The sequence below is a fragment of the Lampris incognitus genome, chromosome 3 (assembly GCF_029633865.1).
Source record: "Lampris incognitus isolate fLamInc1 chromosome 3, fLamInc1.hap2, whole genome shotgun sequence".
Classification (NCBI taxonomy): Eukaryota; Metazoa; Chordata; class Actinopteri; order Lampriformes; family Lampridae; genus Lampris; species Lampris incognitus.
The window spans coordinates 4357295-4371184 of NC_079213.1; the positions used below are offsets into that span (position 1 = coordinate 4357295).

Below are 13890 nucleotides of genomic sequence, written 5' to 3' on the forward strand. Positions count from 1 at the left end.
GTGTGTGTGTGAGAGAGAGTGAGAGAGAACGTGTAAATGTAATTACATGTGTTGATCCTGCAGCTTTTATCCTGTGTCTTGCAGTACAATGAGGGTTGTACAGTTCTGCTAATATGGCCCCAGTGGGAATGACACCCCTAAGCCTAACAGAATTAATACCTTGTTCTATCCATTGTGCTGCACTTACTTATGTGTGTGTGTCTGTGCGTGTACCTGCTGTGCCTTGTTGCTGGTATCTCTCACAGTGAAGGTTCGTAACGTGTAGTAGGCCAGGGTGTTGGTGCTTTTCAGAGTGACCTGATATGGACCGTAGTCTTCCTGGTTCTCCTCAGGCCAGTACTGGTCACATTTGATCTGGAGAAATGATAACAGAGAGCGGAAGCCACACAGAAGGGCGGGGCTTAGAGATGCACGATTCTGAAACACCGCTGCTTGCTGGCTCCGCCCCAAAGATGAATCGCTTGGAAGAAGCTTTTAGAAGTCACTTAAGTTAACAGCTGAGACATTTAAGTTGTTTGTCTCAACACACTCTGAAGTGTTTGGTGTGTACACAAAACATTTAGTTTAAAAACTACTGGTTCTACCGTGCCCGCGACCCTGAGAGCAGGATAAGTGGTTTGGATAATGGATGGATGGATGGTTCTACTGTGCACTGTTGAAGTCAGAATTGTCTGTATTTTACTGTATTTCTAAAACTGATAAATCACAGTACGGGGATTGGTGTTTAACATTTTTCTTTACCCTGTTAGTGTGTGTGTGTGGGGGGGGGGTGAAACTTATTATGAGATGAGGTTTATTTTATGAGAGATGAAACAGTGATAGAACAAAGTGGAAAAAGTGCCTGAAGAAAATGCACTTCTGCTAAGTCGCTTTGGAGAAAAGCGTCGGCTAAATGACTGTAATGTAACGTAACGTAACGTAACGTAATGTAATGAAGAATGAAGTGATGAGTGGCGAGATGAAAGAAAGAGGGTTGAGTGAAGGCTGGACGAATAAGTGTCTCTTTTCTGAACCAAAGGCAAGACGTCCGGACAATCACGTCGTCTTTTCAATATAGGCCCTGCTGGGTTTGCACGTGTTAGCGTTAGCACCTTGTTAGCATGACCGCTCACCCGTCCTTTCTCTTTGAGGTTGGTGATCATGATGATGAGGCCGACGTTCTGCTGCCAGATCATTCTCCAGAAGTCTTCCCTTCCCGCCCTCAGTGGACCCTGGGATGCGATATACGCCCTCGTTCGCTCGTAACCCTGAACAGACGGACGGACGGCCAGAAAATCAGTCCCTCGACGGGGTGATGAACTTTGTTTGCATGGACACGGGCAGCAGTGCAAAAAGCCACGCAATGGGTTTTACATGAGAGCAAGTTAAAAGTGACAAAAAGAAACTTTCCCCTCCACATAGGCTAAGCATGCATGTGTGGAGATGAATGTAAATCAGTTACTGCTACACAAGTACAGCGTGTGTATGTCTACTACATACCTGTGTTATATTATGTATGTATGCAAGTGGTAAGGGTAAGTACCGAATGAATGGGTTTTGACTTTGCTTTAGAGTTTTTAGGCTGGTCTAGATTAACCTGGACTAGTTCTGTCTATCAAACTGAGGGGACAGCATGACAGCAGTTGTCATTACTCACGTCAACAAAGTTGGCGTTGATGTAGTCTTCTGCTTTTCCATCTCTGTCCAGACTGTTACACAGCTTCACTCGACTGTGGTCGTCTTGAAGAGGAGGAAGAATGTTTCGCTTACTTTTCCCATTGTTTGTTTGCATTGTGAGCCACTACACAATAACAAAACTAGCTTATGGTGAAACTAACACTGCCACCACCATTATTATTACTGATGAGTAATGGAGATCTTTTTCAAAATGCAATATATTAAACATGCATTAGGAAGTGCATGTACTTAATATCATCACAGGATACAGCACCCTGTCTTTACTAACACTACTAAGAGTTGGCACTAAAACCCCTGACTGGGGCATCCGGGTAGCGTAGCGGTCTATTCCGTTGCCTACCAACATGAGGATCGACGGTTCGAATCCCTATGTTAGCTCCGGTTTGGTCAGGCGTCCCGACAGACACAATTGGCCATGTCTGCGGGTGGGAAGCCGGATGTGGGTATGTGTCCTGGTCGCTGCACTAGTACCTCCTCTGGTCGGTCGGGTCGCCTGTCCGGGGCAGGGAGGGGGAACTGGGGGGAATAGCTTGATCCTCCCACGCACTACATCCCCCTGGCGAAACTACTCACTGTCAGGTGAAAAGAAGTGGCTGGTGACTCCACATGGATCAGAGGAGGCATGTGGTAGTCTGCAGCCCTCCCCAGATTGGCAGAGGGGGTGGAGCAGTGACCGGGATGGCTTGGAAGAGTGGGGTAATTGGCCACCAGATACAATTGGGGAGAGAAAAAAAACCCCTGACTGAAGCAGTTGTAATTCAGAGATATAAAGAAATAAAATACCTTATTGTTTTTTTTTTTTTTTTATAAATCTATTTCTGATTTTTCCCTTTTTTCTCCCAATTTAGTGGCCATTTGATCCCTATTTTAATTCAAACACCCACCCTCGTATTGCATGCGTTCGCCAACTGCATCTCTCCGGCCGGCAGTCTCGAAGGAAAGCGCCTCCCCACTTTCGTGACAAGGCGAATCCAAGCCGAACCACTGTTTTTCCGACACACACAGAGACGCATTCACATGACGAACACAAGCCGACTCCGCCCCCCTCCCGAAGACAGCGTTGCCAATGATTGCTGCTTCATCGAGTCCGGCCATAGTCGGATCTGACGAGACCGGGGCGCGAACCCCAGTCCCCAGTGGGCAACTGCATCGACACCAAGCCGATGCTTAGACCGCTACGCCACCGCGGACCTTATTGTTTAAAAGTGATCATAGTTTGTTCGAATTTTCCAGTCAGTGTTTCTTTAAACGCAGGACATCTCACTGTACAGCAAAGCTCTTTAACTTTAGAGATTCTGAGTGATTCAAAGCTTAAATCTTCAAGTTCAGCACTTTTGTTTAACTTGTGATCCCAGTCAGGAAAATGCCAGAGCTCCATCCAGACTGAATGAGAGTCAGCAGGAAACAAACAGAAAACCTGGTTGAACCTGAGTTTTACTTATTGATGTAGTACTATCTTTTGGTGAAGGTCTTCTACCAGCTTGTTCTGTCACATCTGCCTGTTAGACACAACAACTTCTCCAAACTCAACACCACCTGTCTTCTTCTGTCTCGTTTGGCTGCTATGATGAAGATAGAAAATACTATGCACCTGATCATTTTTCCTGGCAAAGTCCTACCAGACATCGACCATCCAAATGAGCAACTAAACAATGCTGATGATTTGGGTGGCCATGGACCAGATATTGTCTTAAGACGTGTGACTGCATGCAAATCCACAGAACTTGTGAAGGTTTCGGGTGGTGAAATGCTGTTCACTTACAGGCGAGTATATTGATGTAGCGGTTCTTACTCTTGTTGTCGGGGTGGTTGGAGCTGTCTGTGGTGATGCCCATGTCCACCGTACACACCTGCACCTCCTACAACACAACACAACACAAAGCTATTACACAGTGTCTAAAACCAACAGCGAACACACTCATATACTTCATCCATCTTCACTGTCCTGGTAATGGCGAGTTGCTTCTCTAAAAACTCCTTAACCTTTTCATTGAAACAGTTACTGAGGGATGTCCGGGTAGCGTAGCGGTCTATTCCGTTGCCTACCAACTCCGGGATCGCCAGTTCGAACCCCCATGTTACCTCCGGCTTGATCGGGCATTCCTACAGACACAATTGGCCGTGTATGCAGGTGGGAAGCTGGATGTGGGTATGCGTCCTGGACGCTGCACTAGCGCCTCCTCTGGTCAGTTGGGGTGCCTGTTCGGGGGGGGATTGGGGGGAACAATGTGATCCTCCCATGCACTACGCCCCCCTGGTGAAACTCCTCACTGTCAGGTGAAAAGAAGCAGCTGGCGACTGACTCCACATGTATGGGAGGAGGCATGTGGTAGTCTGCAGCTCTCCCCGGATCGGCAGAGGGGGTGGAGCAGCGACTGGGACGGCTTGGAAGAGTGGAGTAATTGACCGAATACATTCATCCAATATCCAAACTGCTTATCCTGCTCTCAGGGTCGCGGGGATGCTGGAGCCTATCCCAGCAGTCATTGGGTGGCAGGCAGGGAGACACCCTGGACAGGCCGCCAGGTCGTCACAGGGCCCACACACACACACACACACACACACACACACACACACACACACACATTCACACCTGGGGACTAATTAGTACGGCTGAGTCACCTGACCTACATGTCTTTGGACTGTGGGAGGAATCCGGAGCACCCGGAGGAAACCCACGCAGACACGGGGAGAACATGCAAACTCCACACACAGGATGACCCGGGGCGACCCCCAAGGTTGGACTACCCTGGGGTTCGAACCCAGGACCTTATTGCTGTGAAGTGACCGCGCTAACCACTCCACCACCGTGCCGCCCTGGCCGGATACAGTTGGGGAGAAAAAGGCACAAAAAAAAAAACATTTACTGATATCTTGTACTTTTAAAAAAATTTCCCAAGGATAAAAAAAACCCCACTTTCACATAACTGTTTTCCATTTGGCGATGTTTTCTAAACATGTTCGGTGGTTTTGCTTGTTTCTAGACATGCTGTGTGGAGGGACAAAGAGGACGTATAGTTCGGTCAGCTCTCGAGACCTACAGCACATGTACTGACAAGAGACCAGGTGAGTTTTTACTGTGGGAGAATGGTCACATTTGAAATATGAAGGGGCTGCAGGACACCCTTATCATGTGCCTGAATTTCAAACGATCTTTTCTGATGAAGATGTGGGAAGAACGACGAGCCTGTCTTGAGAAATACAGTTTTCACAGTACAGCTTTTTACTGTTACACAAGTTTTCACCACACAAATACGCAGTGAAAAAATTAACGGATGACCACAACGGAATAAGTGCGGTTGCACTGACGGCTGCATTAGAAATGGAAAAAAGTTGAGGCCCACCACTTGCTGAGAGGGAAATGCAAACAAAAGAAAGACGTGGGATCTTAGTTTGGAAAATCACATGGAAAAACATGGCGTTGAATATTGATATGTACAAAAGTAATCATTCAATCTGAATTATACCCTGAATCAATATAATCAATACATTATTCCAAATCAGTAGTTGTGTTTCTGGAGAAAAAAAACAAAAAACAACAACAGCAGCAACAACAGGAGTTTATCATTTAATACTGTATATGTGAAACAAAGGTCACAGTTTGGAAGTGTGTTGTTTTTATTTAAGTGTCTCCTACCTTTCCATGTCACCATTTACTTTTTTGGGGATCCCCCCCCCTTTTTCTCCCCAGTTGTACTTGGCCAACTACCCCACTCTCCCGAGCCATCCTGGTCTCTGCTCCACCCCCTCTGCCGATCCGGGGAGGGCTGCAGACTACCACATGCCTCCTCCCATACATGTGGAGTCACCAGCCGCTTCTTTTCACCTGACAGGGAGGAGTTTCACCAGGGGGACGTAGTGCGTGGGAGGATCACGCTATTCTCCCCTGTTCCCCCTCCTCTCTGAACAAGCTCCCGACCGACCAGAGGAGGTGCTAGTCTAGCGACCAGGACACATACCCACATCCAGCTTCCCACCCGCAGACACGGCCAATAGTGTCTGTAGGGACGTCCAACCAAGCCGGCGGTAACACGGGGATTCGAACCGGCGAGCCCCGTGTTGGTGGATAATGGAATAGACTGCCACGCTACCCGGACGCCCTGTCACCATTTACTTTAATGTTGTGTGTTTGATTTTGTGAAGGGAAGCCTCACTTATTCTACGACATGTTGTAGTGAAACTCCTGAATTATATAGCTGACAAACACACAAACAAACAAACAGATAAATGGATGAATAAATAAACAGATAGATAGATAGATAGATAGATAGATAGATAGATAGATAGATAGATAGATAGATAGATAGATAGATAGATAGATAGATAGATAGATAGATAGATAGATAGATAGATAGATAGATAGATGAAAGAATAATAAAAAAGTTCAGCTCCACAACTGCAGGCTAAAGAGTGAAGGGGCAGGTGCCTTACCTCATAGGAATCTTTGACAACCTAATGGAGAATGGTGAGGATGCAGAAAACACAGCGATGGTGGTGGAGGTGGTGTGTGCGGGGGGGGGGCAGTTGGCAGACAGACAGACAGAGGAGTCAGTGCAGGTACAGGACCAATGGGGTACAGATAAACACAGGCTGACAAGGCTGAGGAGGGAAGGATGTAAAACTCGTCCTTTGAATGTATTTCTGCTTTTTAAATTTTTTTTTTAATTTTCATAATTTCATCCAAACTGAAAGTCTTCAGCTCATAACAACCAAATGTGATATTGGTGTATATGCTTTTCTTTAGATACACCGTGAAATGGTGTAATTACTGTTTCAGTGTCTACACGTACGTATACAGAGCAACCGGGGCAAACCTTTCACACCCCGGAGCTTTTTCCCCCATCGAGTTGAGCCGAGGATGGATCCAGAATCCCGAAATGATGACACACGTTGTCACGTGTGGCAGAGGAGGTGAGTCTGACGTGCCCACAAACAGTTAACAAATGTAAATATGTGGTGACACAAGTGCTTCATGCTTGAGACAGGGGGTGACCAGTACATGCACACAGGTTGCGTGAACTAATCGATCCATCATCCAAGCCGCTTATCCGAAATCGGGCCGCGGGGGTGCTGGAGCCTATCCCAGCAGACACTGGGTGGCAGGTGGGGGGGGGGACACCCTGGACAGGCCGCCGGGCCATCACAGGGCCGGGTCATTAGATGTTGTTGCTAATTCCCCGACAGGTGCTAGTGTTTTATCCATGTGTTGGAGTTTCATGATCATTTTATTTTATGGTGTGGATTTTATCTATTTATCTATCTTGGATTAATGGATTATGTGCTGGCATTAGTTAGTTAATTAATTAATTAGACTAGTCCATAAGCTCATTTCTTATAGACACCAAACTTTGATGTATATTAGCAGCTGGATAGCTCAGTAGGTAAGAACGCCAGCTTTCCTGCCGCAGATCAGGGGTTCAAAGCCCGGATGGGACGAGTCTCCGGTTAGAGTCTGTGGCTTAGACTCCTAACGCCATACGAGCCAGCAACCTCTCAGATGTGTTGCTTTGAATACCAGCGTCTGCTAAAAGAAACTGTAAATATAATAGGACTGTATATCTTGCGGTCAACAGTAAGAAGCCAAGACAGTTTGTCGGCCTCATGAATTTATAGCATTAAAGTGTGGAACAAGACCTCTGAGCATGCTTTTCTGGTGGTTTTATTTCCGCTTGATAAACTTTTAATCTGAGCTGAGCGATTCAAATGGTAAAAGACGTGTTATTGTAATGATAATTACCTATAATGCACAACTGGATGTCTTTTTCTAATTGGTATGCCAACTCCTGTTGATTTTTGATTTGATTTTTTGGGGGGATTTTGATATACTATATTAATCCCCATGAGGAAGTTCCTCTCAGCATTTAACCCATCCTAGTTGTGTGGCTAGGAGCAGTGGGCAGCCACCGTGCAGCACCTGGGGACCAACTCCAGTTGGTCTCGCCATGCCTCGGTCAGGGGCCACAGACAGGAGTATTAACCCTAACATGCATGGCTTTTTGATGGTGGGGGAAACCGGAGCACCCGGAGGAAACCCACCGCAGACATGGGGAGAACATGCAAACGCCACACAGAGGACGACCTGGGATGACCCCAAGGTTAGACAACCCCGGGGTTCGAACCCAGGACCTTCTTGCTGTGAGGCGACAGCACTAATCACTGAGCCCCCTTGCCGCCAATGGGTAATAAAGTCCTTGCTAGAGGATGAAGAAGTTGGGAGTCTGATTTAAAGGTTTTTGAGATGGGAACCAATCAACACCATTAGAATAGTTCTAAAATCCTTCCATTCCTCTTCCAGTACTGGTCTACATCAACAACTAAGTCAACACTGCTCTAATTAGACTTCCTCATCATTCGGTTTTATTATATGATGTTAAAGGAGGAGTGGAGGAGCATTAAAGTGCGTGACAGATGGAGATGTGTAGGTTTCTACAGCTGGATATACACAGGAACCAATAAATAAGCCCTCATATTATAGTAACTAATTTTTCGCCAATGCTGAAATAACTTCAATGAACACACATCCATCCAGCATCCTTCATTGCAGGGTTTATCAAATGATTCCTCCTGAAGGGGGCGCAGCATTGCAGCAAGGAGGAATAAGAGACAGAGACTAAACTAGGCAGACTCTGATCATGTCCTTCACAAAGAGTATGAGCTCTTGCTGTCAGGTAGACGGAACAGGCCACCTCAATGTAAACTGAATAAGTAGTGTTCCTTGGTGCCGCTGTCAATCAAGCCACTGAACAAGAACAGGGGATGTGATTTTACTGTTTATCCTGTCCTATTTTGAGATGTATTTTTACTGTGTCTTATTTATCCATTTATCTTACTCACTTCATTGTATTTTTATTGTTTCTATATGTTTAACTATAAGAACTATGTGGTGGGAGTATGGATGTAAGATGCAGTATGTGTGTATGAATAGAAACAGCAGCCTTGTAATCCTAGCCAAATGTCTCCGTGGAGGCCAAATAAAGTGAATTTGAACCTTGTTTCTGTGAAAGTTCATCTTTTTTTAGCCTTTACCATCCATCCATACATCCATTATCCAAACCACGTATCCTGCTCTCAGGGATGCTGGAGCCTATCCCAGCAGTCATTGGGAGGCGGGCAGAGAGACACCCTGAACAGGCCGCTAGTCCATCACAGGGCCAACACACACACACACACACACACTCACACCTAGGGACAATTTAGTACGGCTGATTCACCTGACCTACATGTCTTTGGACTGTGGGAGGAAACCGGCGCCCCCGGAGGAAACCCACGCAGACACGGGGAGAACATGCAAACTCCACACAGAGGACAACCCGGGACGACCCCCAAGGTTGGACTACCCGGGGGCTCGAACCAGGGCCTTCTTCCTGTGAGGTGACCTTGCTAACCACTGCGCCGCCGTGCCGCCCTTCTGTAAAAGTTCTTTACCAATGAAAGCTAAATGACACTGGTGCATGTGAGCTCTTATTTCTGTGCCACATCAGCACACGGTTCTTCCTATTCACACCTGGAAATGACCCAGCAGAAGCAGCTTTCTGCTGTCGCCTCTAAACAGCTCCAATGGGGCAGTTGGGGGTAAGGGTACTTCGAGAGCAGCTATTAAAGAGGGGAACGGCGTCTCACATCTAAAACCCACAACCAGACACTTTTAGCCGGGTTTCGAAATGAAGCGCCGCCCATTTCTACACAAGTTTAGCAAACCCTCAGAATGCGCCGCTGGCCTGCATGAAAAAGCTGGTCGCACACCAGCCGACAGACACGTTTTGTCTGGTTTCAAGGCTGAAACACAAAAAGGATTTTGTGCCTCTTGGTTTCAAAAAGCGATGCGGACATATTTTGTCACCAGGTTCCTGTTTAAATCCAGCCAGTGTTACGACTGTAATGCGTCTTGTCTGAGCGACCGGTTGCTCGTGGCGGCGTACCTCGAACTCCTTGGAGAAGGTGTTGGTGCTGTGCAACTCCATAACGTGCTTCACAAACTGCTTCACTGTCAGAGCCTCGTGGCCATCTGCAAACAGATGTAAACATGCTGATGTGTCTGTCCTTCGTACAGGTCCTACTTTATAGTGCGGAAGTACCGCGATAAAGTTCCCCGTCGACCTCATCTGGCAGAAGTTGTTTGGAACATTTCTGTCTTTATTCATCTACAGAGCTGAGGCTAGAGTTTGAGAGACACCAATTTTGTTAAAATATACAAATTTGTCTCTATTGTCTTGCTTTAGCTTTTTGGAATGTGTGTGTGTGTGTGTGTGTGTTACCTGTGGCCAGCAGCAGGGGTGTAGAAGGAGCAGACGTAGCTTTAGGTGTCACATTGTCTTCTTGATAAAAATTTGCTGCCTGGAAACAGTTTCTGAAAAACAAAATCAAAATGCCCATCAGATGACAGAGCACACAACACTTAACAAGATGTCAGCCTCACGGAGACACTGGTGCAGACCAGCGCCGTCGATCAATTAAAAAAAAAATCGAACTAATTAATCGCATAATTTGCTGTGATTAATTGCGATTAATCGCTTGTTTCTTCTTAAGGCTGAAGATTGTAATAATGGATGTTTAAATGTAAAATCATGGAATTAACGTTGAATCAACACAATGGAATTTAAATTAAAATACTTTTGTTTAATAGCATCTTTCTAACGTTGGACACAGACTCTCTCCTGTGAACAACAGATGTCCAATAAAACGGTCTAGGCCATAAAACTGACCGTCAGCTGGAAAAGCGTATTTCTTATGCGCACTAACAGAAATAACAACAAGCCCAGGCCTTTATGTTTCAGCGCCAGATGAATTTCAAAACCATCGAGGTCATTACCAGCTTAGAAGGCAATAATTTCTTCTGTGCAAAAATGTAAATGATAATTAACAACAGAAATGTGTTCTATGTTCAAGTGCCAGTTAATTTGAATGCTTGAGTAAATTCGTGTGAGTCTGCATGCAAGGCCACATAAGGGTGACAGTGTGCATCTCTTGTCTGTTGTCTCTGACATACTGATGATGGCCACTTGTCTGTACGTTTGTGTATGGGCTGGGTAGCTTGTAAAACTGAATTGCCCTTCTGGGATAAATAAAGTTGTCTGAATCTGAATGTGAATAATCGCTCTCGGTTTATAAAGCACTGAATGGTTTCGGGCCAAATTACATTTCGGATCTTCTGCTACGCTATGAACCATCCAGACCTCTTGGGTCATCTGGGACAGGTCTGCTTCCTGTCCCCAAAGTCACAACTAAACATGGAGCCTCGCATATCTATAGCTCTGACGACGACTCCTAGAGGATAAATACTGAGTCTCGTCACCGGCCAGTCAGACTAGCTTGGTCTAGTCAGAAAGGCACGAACTGAGGAAGCCTCTTGGATGAGAGGCGAAACGTCTTCACGGATATATACCAAGTCCAGTTGCACTTGATTCACCCCCTTTGGATAACCATGACCTGGATGAATGGGAACATTCACAGACGAGAGGCAGCTCTGAGTTAATGCACCACATATCTGGAACAAACTCTCAGAAACCTGCAGGTCTGCTGAGACTCTGTTCTTTAAAACCCAGGCCGAAGACTTTCCTGTCCACCGCTGCCTTTTATTAAATCCCATTTGAAGCTTTTGATTATCATCTCTGTTTTTAATTGTACTTAAAATGTCTTTTTATTGCCTTGTGTTTTGTCTCAAACCTGCAGTGCGGGGGTTTGTCTCTCGCTTCTGGCAGCGAGAGTAATTACGTCTCTTCTTTCGGGCGCTCTCCAACAAGGAAAAAGCTACACCAGTTTGTCTTCGCCGTCAATCGCCTTATTTATTTATTTATTTATTTATTTATTACTTTAAGCCTTCCTCTGAACGCCAAGTTTCTTTCTTTCTTTCTTCCTTTCTCCGGAGCATCAGAAACTTCTCTTCCGACCCCAGAAGTAAACAAAACACAGCTACGTTGATCGCATTAATTTTTTAACGCGTTCAAATTAATCGCAAAAATGAATTTTGACAGCACCAGTGCAGACATTTACATTCAAATGTTGAGCCTCATCAGTATCACTATTAGTAGTAGTACTGTATAGTATCGAGTATAGATTATGACTAATTGATGACTTAATTGATTATGGCTAATGACTATTGCAAACTGTTCTCTTCTCTAACATGTCTTTTCTCTCTCTCTGAATGATGTCTTCTCCTTTCTCTTTCTCTGTGTGTGAATGGTGTCATGTGAGTCTCTCTTGCATGCATGTGCGGTCAGTTCTCCTCCCAGGTCTCCGTGGTGATGGTGGCCACCATTTGGATGCTGCCTGCCCTTCCACTACTCACCTAAGTTTTTCTTAGTACATGATGATGCTGGTCACGTGGCTTGGGTCCTGGACTGCTCCGTTGGCACGTGGACACTGCTTGGCATCCTGTGCATCATGTTCTTCATAAATGTGATGTCCATTATAATTCTGTTATCCTCTTTCAATGTTGTATTGTGTAAACTGCGTGAACACAACATCCATTGCACACTGTCCGTCTTGGGAAAGAGATCCCTCCTCTGTTGCTCTCCCTGAGGTTTCTTCCTAGTTTTTCTCCCTGTTAAAGGTTTTTTTAGGGAGTTGTTCCTTATCCGATGAGAGGGTCTAAGGACAGGATGTTGCGTTGCTGTTAAGCCCACTGAGGCACATTTGTAATTTGTGATATTGGGCTATACAAATAAAATTTATTTGATTTGATTTTAGTAGCAGTAGTATTTGCAGTAGTAATATTATTAACTAGAAAGTACATCTGCAGAGAGAAATGTGTGGGCATGCTGAATGTGCCAGCCAGGTTATTTCAGAGATTACTACTAAGAACCTGTAAACAACCACGATGACTGGAAGCCACTTGATCCAACACTGTATTCTTACAACAAGTTGTATTCTTACAGTGAACGTGTTCTCTGCATTGAACCCACCCTATTGCATAGGAGCAGTGGGCAGCTGCAGCACCCGGGGACCAACTCCAGGTCTTCTTTCCATTGCCTTGCTCAGGGGCACAGGCAGGAGTATTAACCCTGACATGCATGTCCTTTTGATGGTAGGAGGAAACCGGAGCACCCGGAGGAAACCCACGCAGACACGGGGAGAACATGCAAGCTCCACACAGGAAGGACTTGGGACGGCCTGGGGTTCGAACCCAGGACCTTCTTGCTGGGAGACAGCAGTGCTGACCACTGGGCCACCGTGCTGCCATATTCGGTCTATAATGAAACAACCCCCTTGCATCTTGCCATTAATTTCTATGGCAAAAATGTAAATACATATAAAAGAAACTTAATAAATCTATACATCCTCTGAAGCAGAATAATGTTTACAAGTTTTAACGGAGTTGCCCTGTTGAACAACTTGACATTCAGCTAGGTGACTAAAAACATAGAAATCAGGTGTGTGTGTTAGTTTCAAACAGATATACTTACTCCACACTGTAGACTGGGATTAGACTTTAGTCAGTGAAAGTGTGTGTGTGTGTGTGTGTGTGTGTGTGTGTGTGTGTGTGTGTGTGTGTGTGTACCTCCAGTAGATGAGAATGCCAACCAGTACGAGCAGACAGAGAATAGTGAGGGTGGAGACCACCGCCAGAGGTACCACGGTCCTCTTCTCTCTGTCCACGCCTCCAACCAACCCCACCTGAGACTCATGACTGCTGTTACTGCCCTCTGGGGGGGGGGGGGGAGACACAGTAGTGAGGTTTCCATTAAGCCATTTTTGCAAAATGTTATGTATTGAATGGAGAATGGCTTAGGTGAAACACCAAATTTAAAAATAAAAAAATCCAAATACCCCGAAAGAGTTTATATTTATCTGCTTCAACTGAGGTGATTTTTGCTTTTGTCAAAAAAGAGTTCATGGCTGATGGAAACACATTTGCAAAATTACAAAATGAAATGCGAATAGAATTTAATCACAAGATCGCCTTGTTTCTTCATCTTAACTGGTCCACCTTTGTCTGGGTGTTAAAGTACGGACACACAAACCTATGTTCATGCTTTTTACTCATGTAAACAGATCGGAAGGAAAATAAACAAATTCGCATTTTAATTTTTCGTGACTTTAGAAAAGTTTGCTTAATATTTGCTTGACAAATATGGAAACAGTGGGCGAGAGAGAGAGAGAGAGAGAGAGAGAGAGAGAGAGAGAGAGAGAGAGAGAGAGAGAGAGAGAGAGAGAGAGAGAGAGAGAGAGAGAGAGAGAGAGAGAGGGAGAGAGAGAGAAATCATCTCATCTCAT

General features: G+C 45.4%; 1 protein-coding gene across 1 annotated transcript in view; it reads right to left on the reverse strand.

Moving 5' to 3' along the window:
- Positions 1-13890, reverse strand: part of LOC130109066 (receptor-type tyrosine-protein phosphatase zeta-like) — a 56691-nt gene that overhangs the window by 14534 nt on the left and 28267 nt on the right. The window contains exons 14-21 of the mRNA XM_056275785.1: positions 13175-13319; positions 9933-10024; positions 9597-9682; positions 6109-6129; positions 3440-3536; positions 1637-1719; positions 1113-1247; positions 214-354 (exon numbers count right to left, since the gene is read on the reverse strand). Coding sequence (XP_056131760.1) covers positions 214-354; positions 1113-1247; positions 1637-1719; positions 3440-3536; positions 6109-6129; positions 9597-9682; positions 9933-10024; positions 13175-13319 — 800 coding nt within the window. The remainder of the gene's footprint in view (positions 1-213; positions 355-1112; positions 1248-1636; positions 1720-3439; positions 3537-6108; positions 6130-9596; positions 9683-9932; positions 10025-13174; positions 13320-13890) is intronic.